This window comes from Drosophila sulfurigaster, chromosome 3 (assembly GCF_023558435.1).
Source record: "Drosophila sulfurigaster albostrigata strain 15112-1811.04 chromosome 3, ASM2355843v2, whole genome shotgun sequence".
Classification (NCBI taxonomy): domain Eukaryota; kingdom Metazoa; phylum Arthropoda; class Insecta; order Diptera; family Drosophilidae; genus Drosophila; species Drosophila sulfurigaster.
This window is the reverse complement of record NC_084883.1, coordinates 9,816,167-9,839,157: the sequence shown is the minus strand read 5'-3', so window position 1 is coordinate 9,839,157 and position 22,991 is coordinate 9,816,167. Positions and strand designations below refer to the sequence as shown.

General features: G+C 33.6%; 4 protein-coding genes across 5 annotated transcripts; 3 read left to right on the top strand and 1 right to left on the bottom strand.

Moving 5' to 3' along the window:
* The first annotated feature begins 2,046 nt into the window (after positions 1-2,046).
* On the top strand, positions 2,047-4,019 carry LOC133846521 (G protein alpha q subunit-like). The gene is made up of 8 exons (XM_062281543.1): positions 2,047-2,277; positions 2,639-2,823; positions 2,881-3,035; positions 3,102-3,230; positions 3,288-3,417; positions 3,481-3,640; positions 3,713-3,820; positions 3,896-4,019. The coding sequence occupies exons 1-8, from the start codon at positions 2,160-2,162 to the stop codon at positions 3,976-3,978; spliced, it is 1,068 nt and encodes a 355-aa protein (XP_062137527.1). The 5' UTR covers positions 2,047-2,159; the 3' UTR covers positions 3,979-4,019.
* Positions 4,020-4,532: 513 nt separating this feature from the next.
* Positions 4,533-15,700, top strand: LOC133846522 (guanine nucleotide-binding protein G(q) subunit alpha). 2 transcript variants are annotated; one of them, XM_062281544.1, is made up of 10 exons: positions 4,535-4,687; positions 5,685-6,582; positions 7,818-8,566; positions 9,020-9,204; positions 9,268-9,422; positions 9,491-9,619; positions 10,245-10,374; positions 10,438-10,591; positions 10,652-10,759; positions 11,088-15,700. In XM_062281544.1, the coding sequence occupies exons 3-10, from the start codon at positions 8,449-8,451 to the stop codon at positions 11,168-11,170; spliced, it is 1,062 nt and encodes a 353-aa protein (XP_062137528.1). In that variant the 5' UTR covers positions 4,535-4,687; positions 5,685-6,582; positions 7,818-8,448; the 3' UTR covers positions 11,171-15,700. The 2 variants fall into 2 exon arrangements, with proteins under 2 accessions (XP_062137529.1, XP_062137528.1); XM_062281545.1 differs by lacking the exons at positions 10,245-10,374; positions 10,438-10,591; positions 10,652-10,759; positions 11,088-15,700 and adding an exon at positions 9,731-9,917 and having other exon boundaries at positions 4,533-4,687.
* Positions 15,701-17,181: 1,481 nt separating this feature from the next.
* LOC133841581 (G protein alpha q subunit) lies at positions 17,182-19,005 on the top strand. Its single transcript, XM_062274164.1, has 8 exons — positions 17,182-17,486; positions 17,547-17,731; positions 17,801-17,955; positions 18,011-18,139; positions 18,198-18,327; positions 18,392-18,545; positions 18,601-18,708; positions 18,769-19,005. Exons 1-8 carry the CDS (start codon positions 17,369-17,371, stop codon positions 18,849-18,851), a joined length of 1,062 nt encoding a protein of 353 aa, XP_062130148.1. The 5' UTR covers positions 17,182-17,368; the 3' UTR covers positions 18,852-19,005.
* LOC133841580 (muskelin) lies at positions 19,004-22,928 on the bottom strand. Its single transcript, XM_062274163.1, has 9 exons — positions 22,613-22,928; positions 21,975-22,187; positions 21,570-21,912; positions 20,761-21,495; positions 20,485-20,703; positions 20,107-20,426; positions 19,897-20,053; positions 19,696-19,828; positions 19,004-19,639 (listed from the first exon to the last, which is right to left on the bottom strand). Exons 1-9 carry the CDS (start codon positions 22,792-22,794, stop codon positions 19,386-19,388), a joined length of 2,556 nt encoding a protein of 851 aa, XP_062130147.1. The 5' UTR covers positions 22,795-22,928; the 3' UTR covers positions 19,004-19,385.
* Positions 22,929-22,991: the final 63 nt, after the last annotated feature.

Below are 22,991 nucleotides of genomic sequence, written 5' to 3'. Positions count from 1 at the left end.
ATTATACTGAAAAACCACAAATTGTGTTGTATGTTACGAGTATATGGTCACTTTTTATATTGCTCAGTACTTGACGGCGGAGCATCAAGAGTAGTTGGGTACCCGTTTGTGAATAAATAAATACTTGATGAAGCTCTACTTGTCGATATTAATTGAAAATCGGACAAATAAGCGTCATTTTTCCTAGTAATCATGCCATGTCACTCATCTTAAAAGGCCAAGTAAAAGGGACGAATAAGCAATGAAAATTAAATGCAGTATGGTTGACATATGTAGGTGGACAGCGTTCGGGACGAAGGAAATGGATCCATTGCTTTGAGAATATTTTTGGTGGCAATTTCCGTGTTCGTTCAAAATTTGTTTGATTTCGAAAATGTTGTAAGTTTAAACACTGACTCGTACAACGTGTCTTACACATTTATTCGACGCAGTGAAAGATTTGATTATGAATAATTTATTCGACCAAAAGCGTATTTTAAGATTAACTAATAAGTTAACAATTAGTTCATAATATAATTTATAATTGAAATAAATAGTATAAACTTCAATTAGATCCTAGTTCAATGAATTTACTAAATGTGAAATCAAAGCTAAACTTTCTGCAATTCCAGTCAACAAACGTAGGCGGAAAAATTAACAATCGACAGGAATTTGTTCTTAATTCGCATGAAGGTATTAATGCTATATTAGTAGATTCATTAAGGGTATATCGCAGTCGTCTTACCCTTTAGGATTAATCATGGTTCTAATTTGATTTAGAGACAGAAAGCTTTTGTTCCTCACCCGCATATAAACTAAAAACCAGAATAGGTGATATTAGTATGTAATATTTATTTAGGATATAACATGATTCTAAATGAAGTTAGAACTATGTGTGTATAAGTATTTATTCTGAAAAACCACAAATTTTGTTGTAAGTTATATGGTCACTTTTTATATTGCTCAGTACTTGACAGCGAAACATCAAGAGTAGTTGGGTGCCCGTTTATGAATAGACAACTATTTACTGAAGCTCTACTTATTATTAATTGAAAATCGGCCAAATAAGCCGCCTTTTTTCTAGTAATCATGCCATATAACTCATATAAAAAGACCAAGTAAAAGGGACGAATAAGCAATGAAAATTTTATGAAGAAAGTTATCTAAATCTTATTGATGGGTAAACTAAATATTATTTTAGTTCTATACCGATTATAAATTTAAATTATTGTCATTTTAGTACTAGAAATCTATTTTATCTTTATATATTATCGAAGAATACGACTTTAAAATTGGACAATTTATAGTCTTCTGTATCACAATATCTATTATAACAAATACGATCTAACACTAACAAATAAATTGCAGTATGGTTGACATAGGTGGACAGCGTTCGGGACGAAGAAAATGCTTTGAGAATGTAAACATTATAATATTTTTGGTGGCAATTTCCGAGTACGATCAAAATTTGTTTGAATCCGAAAATGTTGTAAGTTTAAACATACTGACATTTATTCAATGGGTCTGCTGTTTAATGATTCTTATATAAAAGAATAGAATGGAGGCATCGAAAGCTTTATTTGAAACCTTAGTTAATTTACACTGGTTCACAAAATCTGGATTTCTTCTGTTCTTCTTAACAAGTAATATCTTAACAAATAGTTCATCATAAATCCATCACATTAGTAATCTATAAATATATATAATTTATAATTAAAATAAATAGAATAAACTTCAATTAGATCCTAGTTCAATGAATTTACTAAATGTAAAGTCAAAGCAAAAGTTTCTGCAGTTCCAGTCAACAAACGTAGGCGGAAAAATTAATAATCGACAAGAATTCGTTCTTAATTTCCATGAAGGTATTAATGCTATATTAGTAGATTCATTAAGGGTATATCGCAGTCGTCTTAGCCTTTAAGCTTAATCATGATTCTAATTTGAGTTAGAGCGAGATAAAAAGCTTTTGTTCCTCACCCGCATATTGATATATATATAAGCATTTATACTGAAAAGCCACAATAAAATGTGTTGTATATAGTAGATTTTTATATTGCTCAGTAGTTGACAGCGGATCATCAAGAGTAGTTGGGTGCTTTTTGTGAATAAGGAGCTTCTTATATATAATAATTGTAACTGAAGTGCTATTATATGTATACTTTGATTATTGACCAATAATCATGTCATGTTGGTTATCAGAAGATCAAAAGGAAAGCAGGCGAATAAACGAGGAGATTGAGAAAATTATCAAAGCAGACAGAAAGAAAATGAAATATTTTATTAAACTCCTATTGCTGGGCAAGTATAACATTTATATCTCATGTAAAACGGTGCTTCATAACATACATATACATATATTTTTGTGTTTAGTTCTTGAAAACATTTATTTGGACTAGTTGTGAAAATAATTTATAATATTTTCTTTATAACCCTATTATCTTTATATAAATAGTGACTAATACAATGTTTAATCAGTGATTTCAATTGTCGGTATTAAATTCAAATAATTAATTATAAATATACCGTTCAAAAATATCTTTGTAATATTTGTGGTATATTTATTTAAATATGTAAACTAAATATACCACATATATTAATTAGTCACATGCATACGTTTAATACGCTGGTTGAGGTATTAGTTTTAATTTTGTGTTCTCAGGTACGGGTGAATCGGGAAAAACAACGTTTCTCAAACAAATGCGCATTATAAATAACGATGAGTTTTCGAACGAAGAGAAGCTTAGCTACACTAGGACTGTGTACCGAAACATATTCATGGCTATGCAGTCAATGATCAAGGCTATGGACGAACTTGAAATATCCTATAGTGATGTTAAAAATATTGTAAGACGTGAACAATATTCTTTCCAATTTCGAAATAAAATTGTATTTTAATTGCAGGATTGCGCTGAGCTCGTTTCGTTAGTTGATTGTGACACAATGAAAACCTTGAAAGATCCCTTTTTGAGTGCCATTAAATGTCTTTGGAAGGATTTTGGCATACAGAAGTGTTATAGTCGTCGAAAAGAATATTATTTAATGGATTCTGCAGAATAGTTCGTAAAACATTGAATTAAGTCAAGAGTTTAAACAATTCATTGCTTTCTTTTTTATCTACACAGCTTTCTCTGTGAAATAGAACGAATTGAAAAGCCCGATTATATACCGAGTGAACAGGATATTTTGCGAGTACGTTCAGCGACAACTGGAATCAATCAATACGATATTAAAATGGATCGATTTGTAATCCGGTATATTACCATATCTATCATAACAAATACGATCCAATACTAACAAATAAATTGCAGTATGGTTGACGTAGGTGGACAGCGCTCGGAACGTAAGAAATGGATCCATTGCTTCGAGAATGTAGACCTTATAATATTTTTGGTGGCAATTTCCGAGTACGATCAAAATTTGTGTGAATCCGAAAATGTTGTAAGTTTAAACATACTGACATTTATTCAATTAGTTTGCTGTTTAATACTCTTTATATTGTAGAATAGAATGGAGGAATCGAAAGCTTTATTCGAAACCATAGTTAATTCCCACTGGTTCGAAAAATCAGCGTTTGTTCTGTTTCTTAACAAGATAGATCTGTTTGAGGATCAAATCAAAGATCAAGACAAACAATTGGTGAAATTTTATCCTCTGTATGAAGGTAAGGACAATAATTTCATAGTATTGACAGTTAATAACTAATTTTTTTATTTTGTTATAAATTCGCAAATAGGACCAAAGGGCGATTCAAAGGCAGCCCGTGACTTCATTCGAAGGATGTTTCTTAGTTTGAACCACGACTACGAGAGGGACCTCTATTGTCATTACACATGCGCTACGGGCAAGTATATGTTGTTATTTAATTTAATACAACACTTTGACTAACTTTGGAAATCATTTTTCTTCAATATAACAGATACTTCTAACATGAAACTCGTCTTCGCCGCTGTAAAAAATACGATTATGAGCAATTTATTAGAATCCATAAACATATCTTAAAATAAATCATTTCGGTAGGAAATAATTTGTTTATGTATCCATTCCATTAGTAGTCTATGTACTTGTAAAATCCATAGTACAAATAAATAATATATAATCAAATAGATTTTGGTTAGATAGCGTTTTCAACTGCCTTAATCGTTTTATTTAAGATCTAAGGTCTGGTCATACTTTTCGATTTTAAAATGTATACTCGATGAATTTACTAGGCTAAACTTTTGCAGCCCTCGCCAACAAACACAAGTGCAAAAAATCATTTGGTATATTAAAATGTGCAACTTGGTCGCAAAAATTTTTTATATAAATAAAAAGACTACGGAAAAATATAATATTTCAATCAATATTTTAATTCGTAACAACCCTAGTTCTTTGAAAAATTACGAAAAATGCCATTTGAAAATGTGCGCTCTTGTTTTAGTATACTTTTTGTCGTAAAATAGAATATGCTTAAACTGAAGATGCGGTCACGCGTTCGAAAATGTAAACGTATGACGTCAAAAATTTTGCGCAGTCTAAATTGCGCATATCTAAGCGCCACCTTGTAAGTTTCTTGTAATCATGCTCCTATGTCGGTGACTATTTCGTGTGTGTTGGTGTTGCGTTAATAAAAAAGTGTAAATACTTAAGAAAATTTTAGAGTTGACAAATCAAAAAAGTTTCTACGGGACGTGCGCTAACGTTAATCGAAAAATGCAAAATCAAATATGTTGTGAGTTTCGCATGGAAATCGACACACCGACAAAACCAGCAGCAGCCAGTGCAAGAATATTAGTCCCAACTTTGCAAAGAATCAATCGTATCTGCATATGTACATATATTTGGGGCGTGCGAATACAATTCGTTGCAATACAGAAGCAGTTCGGTCATTGTTGAAAAGTGTGAGGGACAGAGAGATTGTTAAATACAATTTGGCGTGCAAGAACCGAAATTTTTCAGTCCAAAATTTTTTTTTCATATTCGTTTTTGCCTCGCCCTCGCTCTGTGTGTATAGCAGTGCGCGTGTGTGTATAGAAGTGCGAGCGAAACAGCTATACAGCTACGGGGCGCTATCTATCTATCCTATCAGTGATATCTGTATGTCTTATTTGCATTTTGCTTTTATGCTGACGGTTATTAAGTTGAATTTAAAATGTTTAATTCTTCAATTATGCAATTTATTTACCGACAAATGCATCTTTTGTTTTTTTTTTGGCAAAACTGCATATTAAGATATTAGTACTGCCAAATTTAGCGGTGACAACACTACATTGCACTGCTTGCCTCAGCAAACAGCATGTTTCGGCATTATTTAGCACATTTTGCGATGAGGCGATGTAGTCGTATATTTTTTCCCCCATTGCCAATACAGTGGGAGGAGGGAGCTACTTACATACATACATATATCGACATAAAAGTTAATGTTATTGTGTCCTATTATTGCAATATATATTGAAAACGCAACAACAAATCGGCTTCTGTAATTAGCGCATTAGATTAGTTGGCATGCCATTTTCGGCTCGGTTTTAATAGAATTAGTTATAGAAAAGAGTCTGCCTCTTAGCTGTGGGTGGGGTGTATGTGTGTGTGTGTTTGTGTGCCTCAGTGTATGTGTGGATTGACTTCACTGATGGTGTGCTGCTGCTGTTGCTCGCTCTATAAAATATAGATAGAAGTGTTCATCCATTCATAGCTAAAATATGCATCTACCTGTTCTCTTATACTTGTAGTTCCACTGCATACCGGAAAATAAACAAATACAAGAAGCATAAAGTATGCAGAAAATTAAATACAAAAGGAGCTTTTAAGTTTTGCGTGTGAATGAAATTCGAAAACTCAAGGGAGCAGGAAGCGAACGAAAAACATAACCATTGTGCTCGCTCGTCGTTATATACAGTTTCTGTTCTCAATCACCTAACTAACGATTATTACAAATCTTCGTTGCATTTATAAACTGCTGGTAAATAAAAACGAAACGAAATAACGCGAAAAGCGCGAATAGTGGAAAAACACGACAAAAAGGAAAAAAGTTGGCAAGTAAATGCACCAGTAAATAATATAGAAAAATACGTAGTCGCGTATGCAAGCAACAACTATACACGTTCCTTGTAACTAATGTTTTCCAAACGCAACTAAAAACTCTAACGATAACGATTGAAAACCGCACATCGTAAAGTAACGGAAACATCACCTCAACAACTCGTAAAGCATAACCACATAGGAATTATACATTACTTACATAAATACAAACATACTATAATATAAAATTGTGTGTAGATGTATTTACCTAAATACATATATATCCAAAACGACACCGATTTAAAGTAACTGCAGGGAAATAATACGAAACAACACAACCAACAACAAAATTATTATTATTATTGTTATTATTATTTAGTGCCAGACCATATATAACGACCACAGATTTACTTGATTAACAACAAAAAGAAAGTTATGAAAAGCAACAGACCCCGACCCATTGGATAATCTATTCATAAACTGCATCGTCTTCGTTGTTGTCGTGTTCGTCGTCGACTCTACTTACAATTAGATTTGTTCATGTCTCACAATAACAACAACTACAACAACAGCAAGAATATAACAGAACTGAATCGAGCGACTTAATGTGTAAGTATGATATGTACTTACTCACTTAATATCCAAGCCACTTGTTGATTAACATTTGGGTAATACTAGTCTAAAGTTGTATTCATTTAGGATGTCTAATAAGAGGTATGAATAATAATGCAGCTCAGTGAGTAATCGCCAAATAATTAACTCTTACCCTTATTATGAGTTGTGGGTTGTTGAGTGGATAAATCGGATAATGTTTGGCCAGGGAGCTTGCGACAAACCCATTAAAAATCTTTGTTTGTTTGTTCTTTTCCTCTCTTGAGAAAAAGGTGACGATCAACCACATACAATAATAGGAGAAACATTTTGAACTTTTTTAACGACCTGCAGAACGACGACACTCTTGATGTCTTTTATCAAGATGACATCAAATCGTGTAGAAATATGCAATTTATCTCGAGTTTCGTTATCTCACTGGTGCTACTGTTGTCTAGCATGTCTGATAATTTCCTCAACCACCTGTTCCCACAAACTGAGATGGGATGACGTTGATTTATGAACAAAACACACATCTGTTGATGTGTGTTCCAATTAGATGTATCTTTAAAGCCGCTATTAAAGGTTTGCTCTCATCTCTTTTTGCAAAACCAATCGAAATTGCAACATGATTGCCTTTTGAATATTCATACAAATATGTATATTAAGTATACAAATGAATTTGCTTATTTTATGTTCAAATTTCCTGGAATCATTTAAGTTGTTTACATGCTTATTACGCTGCGTGGGCGTCTAGGAATGCCTTTCAAATACTAGTTTTCGTAAATTAATAATTGTTTTTTATTTACATGCAGCTAAGCCAATGTGTATATGTAAACATACACAAATGTGTGATTAAATATAAATACCCTATTTAGCTAATTCGTCCACCAACACCAAATGGTGGAAAGTGTACTGTTTAGTAATTAGCATTACACTGATCACTCTTTCATCTTATGACCCCTGATAGGGAAATGAATCCAGTTTCATGCGGAATGCACATGGAACATAGGCAAGGCCAACAATATCTACGAACAATAATTCACAGACGTTTGTTAAAATCTTGTTTTTGTCGTCAGTTTTTATAAATTGAAGCTGCTGTCCGCCCACCAAAATTGTTAGGGTATTGCTAATTGCGAGACTATAGTTCAGATCTAATGTAAGCACTTTCCCTTTTACTCAAAGGTATAAAACTTTTGTGATGTGACTAAACTGAGTTCAATGTATTAATAGTTTCTCTGTTTTTCTTGCAGGTGTTTATAGATATCCAGATATTACGTTAATCAGTTGAAGTCGTCCTGTTCAATGTGGTCATCGTATTCGTATTCTCCATTGTCAGTGAGATGCGTCGAAGTCTGGTCAAGAATATAGTCAACTGAGTAAACTAATCCCTCATTACGCACTCACACACACACACACACATACACATACACAACACACAACACACACACTCACAAATCCCATCGAAGCCTTTGAAGCAAAGTAAGCAATAGCCAAAGAGAGCCTGAGTGTCGTAGGAAACAGCGAGAAACGCCAAAGTACAAATGCTCAAGAGCAACTAAATCGAAATTAAAATAAAAAAAGGAATAAACATACAACAATTTACATTAGAGAGCAAAAACAACTACGGAATTAACGGAAATTTTTGGCTAATCGAAAATTGTGAAGTTGCTCCAAAAACACGAGTATTCAAAGAACGGGACACAAAAAGCTGCAATATATATATATATCATTTTCATTAGCAACATTGTGCAAAATTGCAAGAGGGGAGAGCGGAATACACATAACAATTGAACGATAAAGTCGTTTCATAAGGATTCGCCCAAGTCACGGAGCGTCGAGCAGGGACGGTAGAACGCGTAAGCGTCCTTAAATCCAGTTAGCATGGAGTGCTGTTTATCAGAAGAGGCCAAGGAACAAAAACGGATCAATCAGGAAATCGAGAAACAGTTGCGTCGCGACAAACGAGATGCACGCCGAGAACTTAAACTCCTGTTACTGGGTGAGTATATATTAACGTGTATATTCTATCTATCAATCGACCTTGACCCCTATAAATATACCGAAGCCAATGACTCCCTTGCCTCCAAGCTAGTTAGAGAGAGAGCAGCTTGCTTTGCCTTGTGCATCGTATGTGCCAATTAGTAAGCAAAACTTTATTAATGATGCACAACAACAACACTCACAGTACTATATACATATGTATGTATGCGTGCATTACAGCGATAGCAATGAGTGTGATTGAATTTCACCTGGGCCGGGGGCTTAATGCAATTGTTTCGTTTCCCTGTTTGCAGATGCAAGTTCACTGCGCCAAGTTGGTTGGCATCACCACATTTTTGCTAATTAGTAAAGTGCTTTACCTACCAGCCCAACATGCGTGTGGTTAATGCCGTTTCTGGTTCCTTACTGGTTCTATAACTAATGCCACCATTTGACTGTTGTGTATTCACAGGCACGGGCGAGTCCGGAAAGTCAACGTTTATCAAACAGATGCGCATTATACACGGCAGCGGATACTCGGACGATGATAAGCGTGGCTACATTAAGCTGGTGTTCCAGAACATATTCATGGCAATGCAGTCAATGATCAAGGCTATGGATATGCTCAAAATATCCTACGGTGTTGGCGAACATATAGTACGTAACTTAAACTTTATCCTAGTGTTCCCAATTTTTATTTAAACTGGATTTCATTTGCAGGATCTTGCTGATCTGGTTATGAGCATTGATTATGAAACAGTAACAACATTTGAGGATCCGTATTTGAATGCCATAAAAACGCTATGGTCCGATGCCGGCATACAGGAGTGCTATGATCGACGAAGAGAATATCAATTGACAGATTCCGCTAAATAGTAAGTTTATCAGTTGATTTGTTATTGTTGATGTATATTCATTACATTCTTGTGTGTATCGTCTGCAGTTATCTGATGGATCTCGATCGTGTGGCTCAACCTGATTATTTACCCACTGAGCAAGACATATTACGAGTTCGTGTGCCGACAACGGGGATCATTGAGTATCCCTTCGATCTAGAAGAAATCAGATTTAGGTAGCTAAACGTCAACTACATTAATTGCATGCCTACTTTATGTCATTCTTTAACTTCTTTTGGTGGTTGTCTATTCTTTTAAATGGTACTCACTCTAATCTCACCAAAAAGAAGGTTTTTATTTAACTCTATTCATTTGCATGAAAAGCTTAAATTAGCTAAATTGTGTCCGATTTGTATATGGGGAGACTTAAAGATTACAGAGGATTGTTGAATGGGAACAGTGAATAGTTAGGCGAATTATACATGCTGATTGCCTACCCACTGAGCAGCAAGTATTTAGTGCTCTACGTCTGGAATCCCATCAGCGCTCATGTCTAGGTATTTGAATTTCGAACAAATGGAACCTTTTAATTATAGTAATGTGCTACGTCAGTAAGTTGCTATTATCAGCCTGAAAGATGCTAAAATACTAATATAATCCGTATACTCGTATAACGTATGTAGTATCCAAACAAAAATATTTGAAAAACTACATATTTTGCTTATAGAAAATTGCTTTAAAAGTTGCTTTGTTGTACCATTATTTATGCCTCTAATTTGCTATGATTGTAATTACTTTAAACATATAAAACCAAAAATTTATATAAGATCACAATAATTTACAAATGTTTTTCATATGCAGAATGGTGGACGTCGGTGGACAGCGTTCTGAGAGAAGAAAGTGGATTCATTGTTTTGAAAATGTCACCTCGATCATATTTTTGGTAGCGTTATCGGAATATGATCAAATCTTGTTTGAATCTGATAATGAGGTGAGTTCGTCATTAATAATAACAATAATTTGGTTAATAATAAAATTCATTTTTTTTTTGTAGAACCGCATGGAGGAATCAAAAGCTTTATTTAGAACTATAATTACGTACCCGTGGTTCCAAAATTCATCAGTTATTCTTTTCCTAAACAAGAAAGATTTGTTAGAAGAGAAAATCATGTATTCGCATTTGGTGGATTATTTTCCTGAATACGATGGCAAGTGATTAATATTATAGCTATATTACGAAAAACTAATATTTAATATATTGCTCACAGGTCCACAGCGAGATGCAATAGCAGCCCGTGAATTCATACTGCGCATGTTTGTAGACTTAAATCCAGATTCCGAAAAGATTATCTATTCTCATTTCACCTGTGCTACAGGTAAGAACAATTTTCCATTTGCTTATCACACTTATTTGGCAGTTACAATCAAAATTTAAATATTGGTAATTCTTTGGCAAATCTTTCGTTTTTTCGTACGAATTCCTACATTTTTGCAATTATGTTTAAACAGAAAAAATAATTCCAAAATCATTCTTGGCTTTACGTAAGGTGATAAGATTAATCTATTTTCAAAATAAAAAAATGTTTTGATATAGATTTTTATATTTTAAAAGCCAGAGAATTACCCATATATAATATTAATCCATTTAAGTGTATATTAGTACTTAAGCATTCTGTTGATTTCATATTTTGTTTTCCCCTTTAGATACTGAAAATATTAGGTTTGTGTTTGCGGCTGTAAAGGACACGATTCTGCAATCCAATCTTAAGGAATACAATTTGGTCTAAACTGGATTTGGATCAGCAAACTATTTTTGTGATTTTTATTATACATATACATATATATACAAATGTATAAGTGTATACATATATATATGTGTGGATATATGTATGTATATATACATATACATATGTATACAGAAATATATATATGAATATGAATATATATACATACATTCATAATTCCTTTTTTCGCATATTAATTAAAATGATACAAACAAGAGAAGAAAACTAATGATGTTTGCCGAAGATTAAGCATTAGAACCAAACACAAGTTTCTTAAATTGTAAACATCAGGAACCGAACAGAGAGAAGAATGTAGCATAAATTATGAAAATTATGATAACACGATTTGATTGATGTATACATTTGAATTTGTGTGGAATGCACAAAAAAAGAAATGAAAAACAAAACAAAATTCAAATAACTTCTGATACCAAGTACGATTAACGTAATAATAATAATATTTAAAATTCATTATTATAGAACTTTTGTAATAAAATGAAAGAAAAAAAGCAAAAACAAAAAAACAACAAAATAAATTTAATTTAATCAAAAGCTTAAAAGGAACAACAAATGGAAACAATTTTTGTCGTACTGAAGCGTAAATTTTACTGAAACCAACCAACAAAATGTAACTTATAAACAAATAGTAATTTTGCATAAACAAAATATATGTCAGAAGTTTCTCATAATTATTTAAATATTACACACACACACATATTCACGCACATATACACAAACATACACACTCGCATTAAAACAAGAAGAAAAACAGAATCCTGTAAACTAAAAGAAACAACAAAAAAAAGAAAAGAAATGAAAATCAAATGCAGATATAATAAACGAACTGTATAATGTATTTTCGTTTTGATGAAAAAGAACCATCGTAAATACTGTAACAATTGTTTACTGAAATATTTATATTATAAATACAAAGCCCATAATATATGTATATACATACATGCATACAAAACATACATACAGCATACGCACATACTTACATAACTTTGTAATGATAAATAAATTAATTTGTATTGCGAAAAAGAATCATTCAATGTAAATTACAAATCGTACTAATACATAAAATGGGAAACGATTATGAACGTGATGATTAAGTACTATATTATGTAATGATAAAAGAAATAACAAAACAACAAATTAATAATCGCATTTGTATTTTACAAATCGCGGCCAGATTTATATATTACCTAAGTATAATTAACATGTACGTTTGTCAAAGATTTCATAGCTGCAGAATAACTATAATTAACAAAAACAGCAGAAAAACAAAAAACGAAAAAAGAAAAACCAACAACAACAACAACCACCACATGAATAATAATAACAAACAGTCATAATCACCAATATTTGAAACTAATTGATGCCTGTACGTTTTACATATTTACCGTGCAACTAAAAACCAACTAATATCAAATGCAGCTGGTCTTGATGCCATGAAGCACTTTCCATAAACTATACGAGGAGTAATGAAAAGGAAAAGAACACGCAAATTATTGTCATAAATTATAAATTGTTATCAATTGTAAAATTTTAAAATGATAAAAGTGAAATTTTGTAAGGAATGTAGCTTGATTTTTTCATATATTTTTAATATACTTATACATATTAATTATTATTTTGTTAGTCTGTTTTGCTTATGTTATAGACAATGTTTTGTTTTTGTTTTTAAATTTTAGTTTAATTTAATCTACAGTTATAGAATGATAGTAAAGTAACAAAATGCAGCGCACATTTGCAGAAAGGGAAAAACACAAAACAAATAATCAACAACAAAACAAACAACTATTTATGTAAAAATCTAAATAAACACAATTTCACTCTATGTATATGTGGTAAAAAAAAAGAAAGATGAAAATCATATAAACATACATATATGTACATGTAAAATAAATATGAATCAAACTTTGTTTTTCATAATTTATCTTTTGGTTTTATAGAAAATATTCTCGGTTAATCACTTGACAAGGACGTTTGGGTTCAAAAGAAAAAACCTCCTTCAGTTGAATACATCTTTATTTTATGTTACACAGTCTTGTTTTCATTTACTGATTTGCCAGTAAATAAAATTTTCTGGGAAACACCTTTTGAATCTCGCAAAAAGAAAAAAAAAAAAATAAATAAATAACAAAGTGACAAGTAAATTGTCACCTTGATGTGAAATAAAGTCATTTAGACAGAAGAGTATCGGAATCGAGATGCATTTTCCATTAGTACACCATATAAAACAACAGTTATATTCGTAATGCCCAATATGCATCTAGATATAAGAAAGATTCAACAGTGTGTTGTATAAAGCTTTAATCCACGGAAATTGAAGATATAGTAAATGAAATGAGTAACAAAATTTTTGTAATTAATTAATTGATGAATTGATTGGCTTTTAAAAAGCTTAATTAAGTCGGTAAATGTGTATTTATATAAGGCACACCAATGCGTACATGAAAGACAAACAGAAAAAAAGAAAAACCAAAGAACAAATGCTCGGCTAGCCGAAATTAAAAAGCCCAAGCAGACGAACAAATTGCATAAAAACCCATTGATAATGATAATGTAAATGGAAGTGACCGAAATGGGAGGAGGATGAGGGTTTCTAGGTTAAACCTTCAAATCTACTAAGATATTATCCGATTATAGATAGAAAATTAGAACAGATTTGGAGTCTGCAAGGGCTTCGAAAGATTACTTATAACAGAACCAACAAACAAAACCGAACTATAAGAGATGCAAACATTTTATTTCTTATATAAAGACACGAGCAGCGCGCACACACATTTCCAGTCAAAGATGATATTGATAATGATGATGATAGTCAACATTTTTACAATGGTTCAAGTCGATGCGCTGTACATTTTGTATATGCATTACATACATACATATATAGTTTTCCGTCCAATGAATTGCATCGGTGAGCAGATAAAGTCTCCAGTATTTTGGTTGACATTGACCACATTCATTTTGCAGTCAAATCCTACATATGAGTAGAATGAAGATGATAATCCCTATTTTGGGAGCATACAAATGCAAATGAGAACTCAATTTATGAATGCATTATTTTGATCATTCCTTTTTGCTTTAACACCAACACCTCTTATTCATCAAATGTATGTATAGATTTCGGTTCGAAAATCAATTTGGCGGTTTCAGCAAAACGTAAATATCAAATAACGGAAATCTTAAGTTTCGATGAAAAGCGAATTCGTAATCTTGAACTAAAAATGCATCGCACTTACATACATATGTACATATGTATGTATATGCATGCAGTCTTCTTGTACTTACGATACTTATAACAAGGAACACAAACATAAACAAAAAGAATATGAATATGGAAATGGAAATGGAAAACATACAGAAAATAAACATTCATAAAAGAAAACAAATTTGGTTTAGTTAGCGTTTTGTGCCTTCTAGTGCTCATTAAATCCATGAAGAAAACCCTGGCAAAAACATATTTATAAATTTACGTATATATGACAAAAATATAATGTATTTACTAAGATTGTATTATGTTGATCGTTAACTAATTTTTCATTTCATTCCCATTCATTTTCACGTTTTCACACACATCTACATATGTGCTTGATCTTAAAATCCATTTAATTTCCTTGAAATTTCCTTTTCATTAGATTAGTTATTTGCTTCTTTTTTTTGGGTAAACAAGTTTTTGCAGTTTGTGTGTAAATATTTAGCTTAACTCAAGCTTAAAATGACTCTATAATAAATGAGCAAGAATTTGATATAAAATGATAAATGATCTAATATAATTATGTAAGTGTGTAATAAATAAACCATGCTTACAGACATATTTACGAGTATGTACAAGTATTTTGTATTTTTATATACAAAATTAAGAACTGCAGGCGAAAAGAGCATTCAAACATACGAATACATTTAAATCGTACAAGTATATGTTTGTATTCTTGTCTAAACTTACAAACTAACTAATGAAAAGAAGAAGAAAGAGAAAAAGGAAACAAACCAATAAACCAATATAATCCCAATTAATTGAGAATTTCATAAGATAAAACCACAAAATTGATTATGATAATGAATTCAGCTAAGTAATTTAATGATGATGATGTATGTATGTACTACATTCATACAAAACTTTGGTTACTTTGCCGGGTAGTCGTAACTCTTATATGTATATGTAAATGCTTATGAAATAGAGACCATATTTCATAAAATGCTTAAAAAGCTAATACACATTAATTCAACATAAAAAGAACAACAACAACAAAAAAGTCTCTCCTTTGACGTTGACATTATGTAAAACTCTAGACTAAGTTAAGTAAAACCAGTTCATAATTAAAAACAAAAAAACAAAAAAAAAAATTATTGTAATACGAGTATTTCACATCTTTAGGCTACTTTATAAACTTTATATTGTAAATGCAGTAGAAAGGCAGAAAAGTTAATTGTGAGTTTGATCTGACATGATATGATGATGAGATTGACGATGATGAATGGGAAATATTTTTAACGTACATATTTCTACAACAATATAAATAAAAATGATACAAAAAAATGATACTAAAAAAAGGAAAACCAAAAAATATATGTAAGTCCATGCATACACATAAATCAAAGCAACTAAAATCCCACATACAACAACTGCATGCTTAGCTTAAGTCTTAAGGCAAACGCACGTCCTTATAATGGGATACGTATGTACACACCTGTACACACATCCATACAAACATACATTTGTTTGCCCATACACATGATGTGTGCGTGTATGCATATGTGCATGTGTGTTTGCATAATTTTCCGTTGAGTGTAACATTTTCAACTTGTAGCATTTGAATTGATTGACTTTTTTTATGAAAAATTTACACACAACAAATTGTGGGATTTACACTCAATTGATTATTGCAAATACTTGCCACATGCATCATATTACATACATTATGTTTGTTTGTATGTGTGTCCATGTGTTGGTGTGCGTATGCGTATGCGTGAGTGTTAGTCTACACATTCGTCATAGAAATCATAAAATTCGCAAAAATACAAGTACTAGAAAATGAATTGAATACATTGAGGTGGCAATGGTACTCGAACTAAGAAATTTTTTAGATAATTAAAAACCAAAAAACTACAAAAAAAAAATACAAACGAAAAGAAAGTGAAAAAGTATCTATGTACACCTAATTTATATATATATATATATATTATGTGTATATATATATATATATATATATAAACAATATGATATAAATAAAAATATATTAAAAAACAATAAACTAGTCTTTACTTGAAAAGCTGCGATTTCAAAAACGGCCAGTTCTGCTTTTTGTATGTGTGTGTGTTTGAGTCTATATGCACTATATACTCGTATACGGTTACAATTGGATTAACAAACACTCAATATTGGACACCCGAGCACAGAAATCAGCTGCAGGCTAGCCCCAAAACAGACTTGACCACTGCATGACGCATTAGGGTGAACCAAGGTCAGTTCCACCTCACATATTTGGAGGTCAAGGTGCATTGTCTGAAGATCTTTAGGGAAAACTCCCAGTAACTTTAATCATTTTTGATATTATGTTATGACTTGAGCTATTTTCAAAATATCAACAGTAAATCGATTCTAAGACGCCTCGAATTTGACCCAGACTAATCAGATACATATGTATGGATGTTCCCTATGTAGTCGGTATATACTGCAGGGTCGGGGACAGAAGCGCATCGGGTCTTCCGCTAGACCAAGCTGAGAAGCCGTATAGTTACCAAAATCAGCTTTCTTGCAATGAACTTGGACGTGTGTGTGGGCAGTGTTTCCTCAATCTGTTTCCACCTGCTGCACGAGCTAGGGGCACACTCGGAAACACGTCATGGTCGGTAGCATTATGGCGATCGGGTCCAATGTCGTGCCAATGTATAAACCCACATTCAGTGGCGGGGCATGCGCTTTTTGCTCGGACCCAGTGTCAAAGCCATGGCCTCCATGAGCCGAGCCGAGAGTCGGCCAAATATGAAATGTTTCCAGCTAACTCAGAACATAACGTAACGGACTTTCGTCGAGCCAACAACTTTTTTTTATCAGTCTAAGACACTTATGTCATCGGAATAAAGACTGCAAAGGAACGTTACAAATTGGAATATATATTTAGGACGATAAATTCGTATTTTTGACAACTTCTACAACGGCAGAACGCGTAGGCGTCCCTCAATTCAGTTAGCATGGAGTGCTGTTTATCGGAAGAGGCCAAGGAACAGAAACGGATCAATCAGGAAATCGAGAAACAGTTGCGACGGGACAAACGAGATGCACGCCGAGAACTTAAACTGTTGTTATTGGGTGAGGAAAAATCCTCAATTCAAATGTAACCCAAATTATGATTAATTCTTTAATTCTCAGGCACTGGCGAGTCGGGAAAGTCCACTTTTATCAAACAGATGCGTATTATTCACGGTAGCGGTTACTCGGATGATGACAAACGTGGTTACATTAAGCTCGTGTTCCAAAATATCTTCATGGCCATGCAGTCCATGATCAAAGCCATGGATATGCTCAAAATAGAATATGGTGCTCCAGAGACTAAGGTATAAGCAAAGTGGAACTTCTTCACACTTTATAATATGTACATATTCACATTTCATTATTTGTATTAGGAACACGCTGATCTTATTATGAGCATTGATTACGAATCGGTGACAACATTTGAGGATCCCTATTTGAATGGCATTAAGTGCCTTTGGGCAGACTCTGGAATACAGGAGTGCTACGATCGACGAAGAGAATATCAATTGACAGATTCAGCTAAATAGTAAGTCATTGACGTATAATCATGGATTAGAGTTGTTAAATTATTATATATTTAGCTATCTGAGCGATATAGCGCGTATTGAGCAGGCTGATTATTTGCCCACTGAGCAGGATATTCTACGTGCTCGTGTGCCCACAACTGGCATATTGGAATATCCATTTGATTTGGATGGCATCGTATTCAGGTATTTTGACTAAACATTTTATATTATCAGATATTTATCCATCTATCTGCGATTTTAGAATGGTGGATGTCGGTGGACAGCGTTCGGAGAGAAGAAAGTGGATTCACTGCTTTGAGAATGTTACCTCAATTATATTTTTGGTGGCGCTTTCTGAATACGATCAAATTTTGTTCGAATCTGATAATGAGGTAAATATTATTGGATTTTATCATGATTTTATATATATATATTTTTTTAAATATATTTTTTTAGAATCGTATGGAGGAATCAAAAGCTCTATTTAGAACTATTATTACATACCCGTGGTTCCAAAACTCTTCAATTATTCTTTTCCTGAACAAGAAGGATTTGTTAGAGGAGAAAATCATGTATTCCCATGTTGTGGATTATTTCCCCGAATTTGATGGTTAGCTACAATTGTCCCACACTTGTTCATTACTATAGTAATATTTTCCATATAGGTCCGAAGCAGGATCATGCTGCTGCTAAACAATTCGTTCTGAAGAAATACTTGGCCTGCAATCCTGACCCTGAACGTCAATGTTATTCGCATTTCACCACAGCCACAGGTTGAGTATCTGAAATCCACTTTACACATCTTACTACTATTCATATTTTTAATATTATAGATACCGAAAACATTAAGCTTGTGTTCTGCGCCGTCAAAGATACAATTATGCAAAATGCACTTAAGGAGTTCAATTTGGGTTAAGCACTTGGAAACTATTCACACAGTAGCGACAAGAAGATATGTTTATCAACAAACAAAAAATATTCTGCTTATGCCTTTCGAATTACGTCTTTGTTTTGTGAATTAATTGTGAACTACAAGTAACATTTAAATAAACCAGAATCGTCAATCAGTAGGTGTAAAATTTTTATTTCAAACTTATTGTTTATATCTAATCTAAATTTAAAGTTAACAAATTTCACATTTTTTTATAGTATTTCGACTTAAACGCAATAACCTTTGCTTTCATGTTGTAAATTAACTATCACAATGAAAATAGCTTTGTGTTGCAGATAATTTCAATTCAATATTTAGCACACGCTAAATGGTGCTTAGCACCAGCCGATAAACTTAACATTGAAATAAACAAAAGGAAAGTAAGGACGAATTGAGTATCACATTCACATTTAGCGTTTGAATCAAGCATATATAACATTTCCAAATAATTAACGTAAACATTGAAATACTTATAAATAATGTCGTTTCTGCCTGCATATGCATTTGTAATTGGCACAGTTAAATGACCACAAAATCGCTCAAATTGCGCTCTGGCTGCACCATGCTCGCTGGCATCAGTTGCACCAATTTGTTGAAAAGAAAAGCTCGACGATTTTGTTTCTCGCAACTAGACTCGGTACGCGCTCGTTTGGTGCACGACGAATTACTGGGACTGGACGCTGTCTCCGATATCCCAGACGTGGCCAGGCTTTCATTTGATTCGATTGACATATTTTCAGCAGTCACCAGCCCAATTACTTCTGTCATTTCAGCTAATTGTATAGATAATTAGTTTGCGAAACGTTTAACAAATGCAATTGAAACTTACCCTTTAAGATCTCATCGGACGCTTCATCAAATCTTTCAGTCTCAGCGCACTTTTCAGGTGTAGTTTTTTGACTCAGAGTAGCGTCATGTGTGATTTCATGGGGCTTGAAAAGTAATGATGCCAACTTATGGAACTGTTGTGGAAATAAAAGTTAATAATATATAATCATTTCTTATATAGTTATAATTATATTATACATACGTTGTTTAGTTGCTCTGCATCGGTATGATCTATTACTTCAGATATATGATGCCTAAGATACTGCATCGCTTTCAAAGGATCTATGCGCACCATTTCCTCGTAGCGAAGTTTTCGTATTAGATAGCGACAATGTTTTAATATTTCTTCACGCTTTGGCCTGTAATTAATCATGTTTAGTAATTTACGTGCATAAGTAAATTTCGAGATTACTTTTCTAAATTGAGCAACCAAAAGTCATCCAAACGCAGTTGCTGATACTGAGAAATGCCTGGATTACCACCAAAGAGATAGTGCGTCCTAGCTAACTCATCGTAGACCATCTGATGAGCATATCGCGGACATGGTTCCAAGCACCCATCGATTTTAGTAGTACCCAAAACATTTGCCTTATTAATGGAATTGATATCTTGAGTACTATGACGGCAGTAATAGATCCGTGACCACTTGTGTGTGCGCAATGAGTAAACCCAAAAAGAGTTTGATGGCTCCACATGATGTACATCACGTCGATCCTTAATCTTATTCAGGCTCTGCAAAAGCTATACGGTTAGTTGGATAAAGATTTATAGTTTAGTTAGTAAAACGTACTGAGAAAATATAAATTTCGTCACGATCACAATCAATTGTAGCTCGCAAAGTATAACCCGATGATGGTTCGAATTTTGCCTCCGAGGTTGATGTGTTGCCATGATGTGAATGCTCCTTATTAAGAACTGAAATGGCCTGAGTATCCACGTCGTAAGTTAGCAACTCATCCAGGTCCTCTTTTCCTCGTTGTCCACCATAAATGTAAAGCTTTCGTTGTTTCTGCAAATCATAAATATTGTCATAAACATAAACAAATCCAAATTGGGTTTTCATTACATTATGAAACACCATGCAGTGAGTAATACGAGATTTAATTGACATAATATCCGTTTGCGCTGCGCTGGCATGATGGCAATCGACAAGTATCTGCGTCCATGTGTCTGTAGCAATATGATACGAGAACAGGCCCGAGTACTCTGGTTCCACCGAAGATGTGGCACTTCGTGGCGTGAGTATTTTGCCACCAAAAATATAGATCGTTCGTTTATCGCTGTCGATGCACATCTGATGATCGTAGACCAGATGTGGCCCACCAACTTGACTGGTATCATCGCAAATTTGCATCCATCCGTTTGAACGTGTGTCGTACAAGTAAAAGTCACTCTTAATGTAATCGCTGGTTCGTATCGAGTTGTCGAGATAACGCCCTAGCATGAAAATGTTTTCGCTAATGGGATCGAAGATCATCTTGTGACAAGAACGTGGCGTTGGACCCTTAATTAGCTCCGAACGATCACACAGCAGCGTCCATTCATCCAGCTCTATATTGAATACCCACAAATCGCTCAGATCCTGATAGCCATCCCAACCGCCATATAAATATATAAGTCGCTTCTTAGCATCCACAGCCAGCTGATGACCACCACGATTGCCGGGCTTTACGTCACTCTCAGTGTGTTTCATATGCCAAGCATGCTTATAGTCCTGCTTATGCAAATACTCATCCATTAGACCATCCTCAATGCACTCAGCAACAAACTCTTCGGCCCGCTCAAAATTACCCTGCACAACCTGTGGAAATATTAAAAAAAAACACATACACTTGTCCATAAAATTCTTAATTTGTACTGAATAACTATAATTACCAAATACTTATGAAGTTCGCTTATAAGCGGATGTTCTAGTCGCACATTTGTTTGTTCCTGTAGGGCGCCAAAAGCTTCCATATAACCCTGTTGGCGGAAGTGTTTCAGGCACAGTTTAATAATCTCAGTTTCACGCAGCATATTGTAGTTTTTCATGCGAGCAGAGGTGTACATAGGATCATCCTGGCCATGCAGCTCAATATACCAGATACTGAAATTGAAGGATGGACTCCAAGACAATAATGGCACGATTTTTAAATATAAAATGGGCAGGTTCTCCGAGCCATCCTCAGTCATACAACGTAAATTGAATACTTCAGGTATATTGTCGTTTTTAAGGCCACTGTTAATAGATAAAGATAATTAACTATTTACTTTTTGGAAATATCGACATCGAAAACTTACGCTTCTAGTAGTAGTACCATATGCTCATCTTCTAAGCCACCAAAAACTCGAAATTTTTTTATGTTACAGACATGTGATTTTTCAAATTTACCAAATTTGATCTTCTTCACAATGGCGGGACGTTTGAGCTTCAGGGTTAGAAATTGTGGTGGGCTATTCGTATAGGCGGACCAACGAGAGGTTTGATCATTTGGACAGTCGACGAGTACATTTCTGAAATTGTGAAATGGGACCGTAAATATATTCGGTGGCAAAAGCTGCGCAGTTGACAACAACAATTACGAAATGCTATGTTTACAGAACTAGAGGCGGGACGAGTTCCCCTCTATAAGCATAAACAGTGATGGGAAATTTAATTGGCAATAGTAGCATTGTTTTTTTTTAATAGGTAAAATGTTATTCGTTTTTTTCTACTGTACATGAAAATATGTACATATGTTAAATATTTCACGATAAATTAAAGTACGAATATAAAAAAAATTCTATGCCTAAAAACGGGAATACCCCATTATTGACAATTCTTTTGGCCGACACTGTATGTTTTCAAACAATTCTTTACACTTACATATGCATAAGAACATGTGTATGTGTGTGTGTTGAAACTTTACAGCTTTTCTAAAGAAGCACTGTAAACTTACTCAGGCAAATAGTTGGGCGAATAGCTGGAGTAACGGTGAATCTCAAAGCTAAGACGCTCGGAAAGCGTGAAAGGCTTCTGCGAATTCGCACCAGGTACGAGGGGCAGGGCACCATATGAAATTGCCAAAGAACCATTCGAGCTGTCCGTTGGACTGGAAGTTGTTGACGTGGACGAAGACATTCTAATGTGGCTGTTGAACACTTGCAGTGCTTTGAATTAAATAAATATTTTATCACCAAGTGTATATTGCCGGCAATCCGAAGCAACAAAACAACAATTATCGTCCACTTCCAAAGTTAATAAATGACATTCACAGGAAAACGCCGACAAGTGACTCAAATTCACATTTAACGAATGCGCTCCACCCCAAGTTCGTA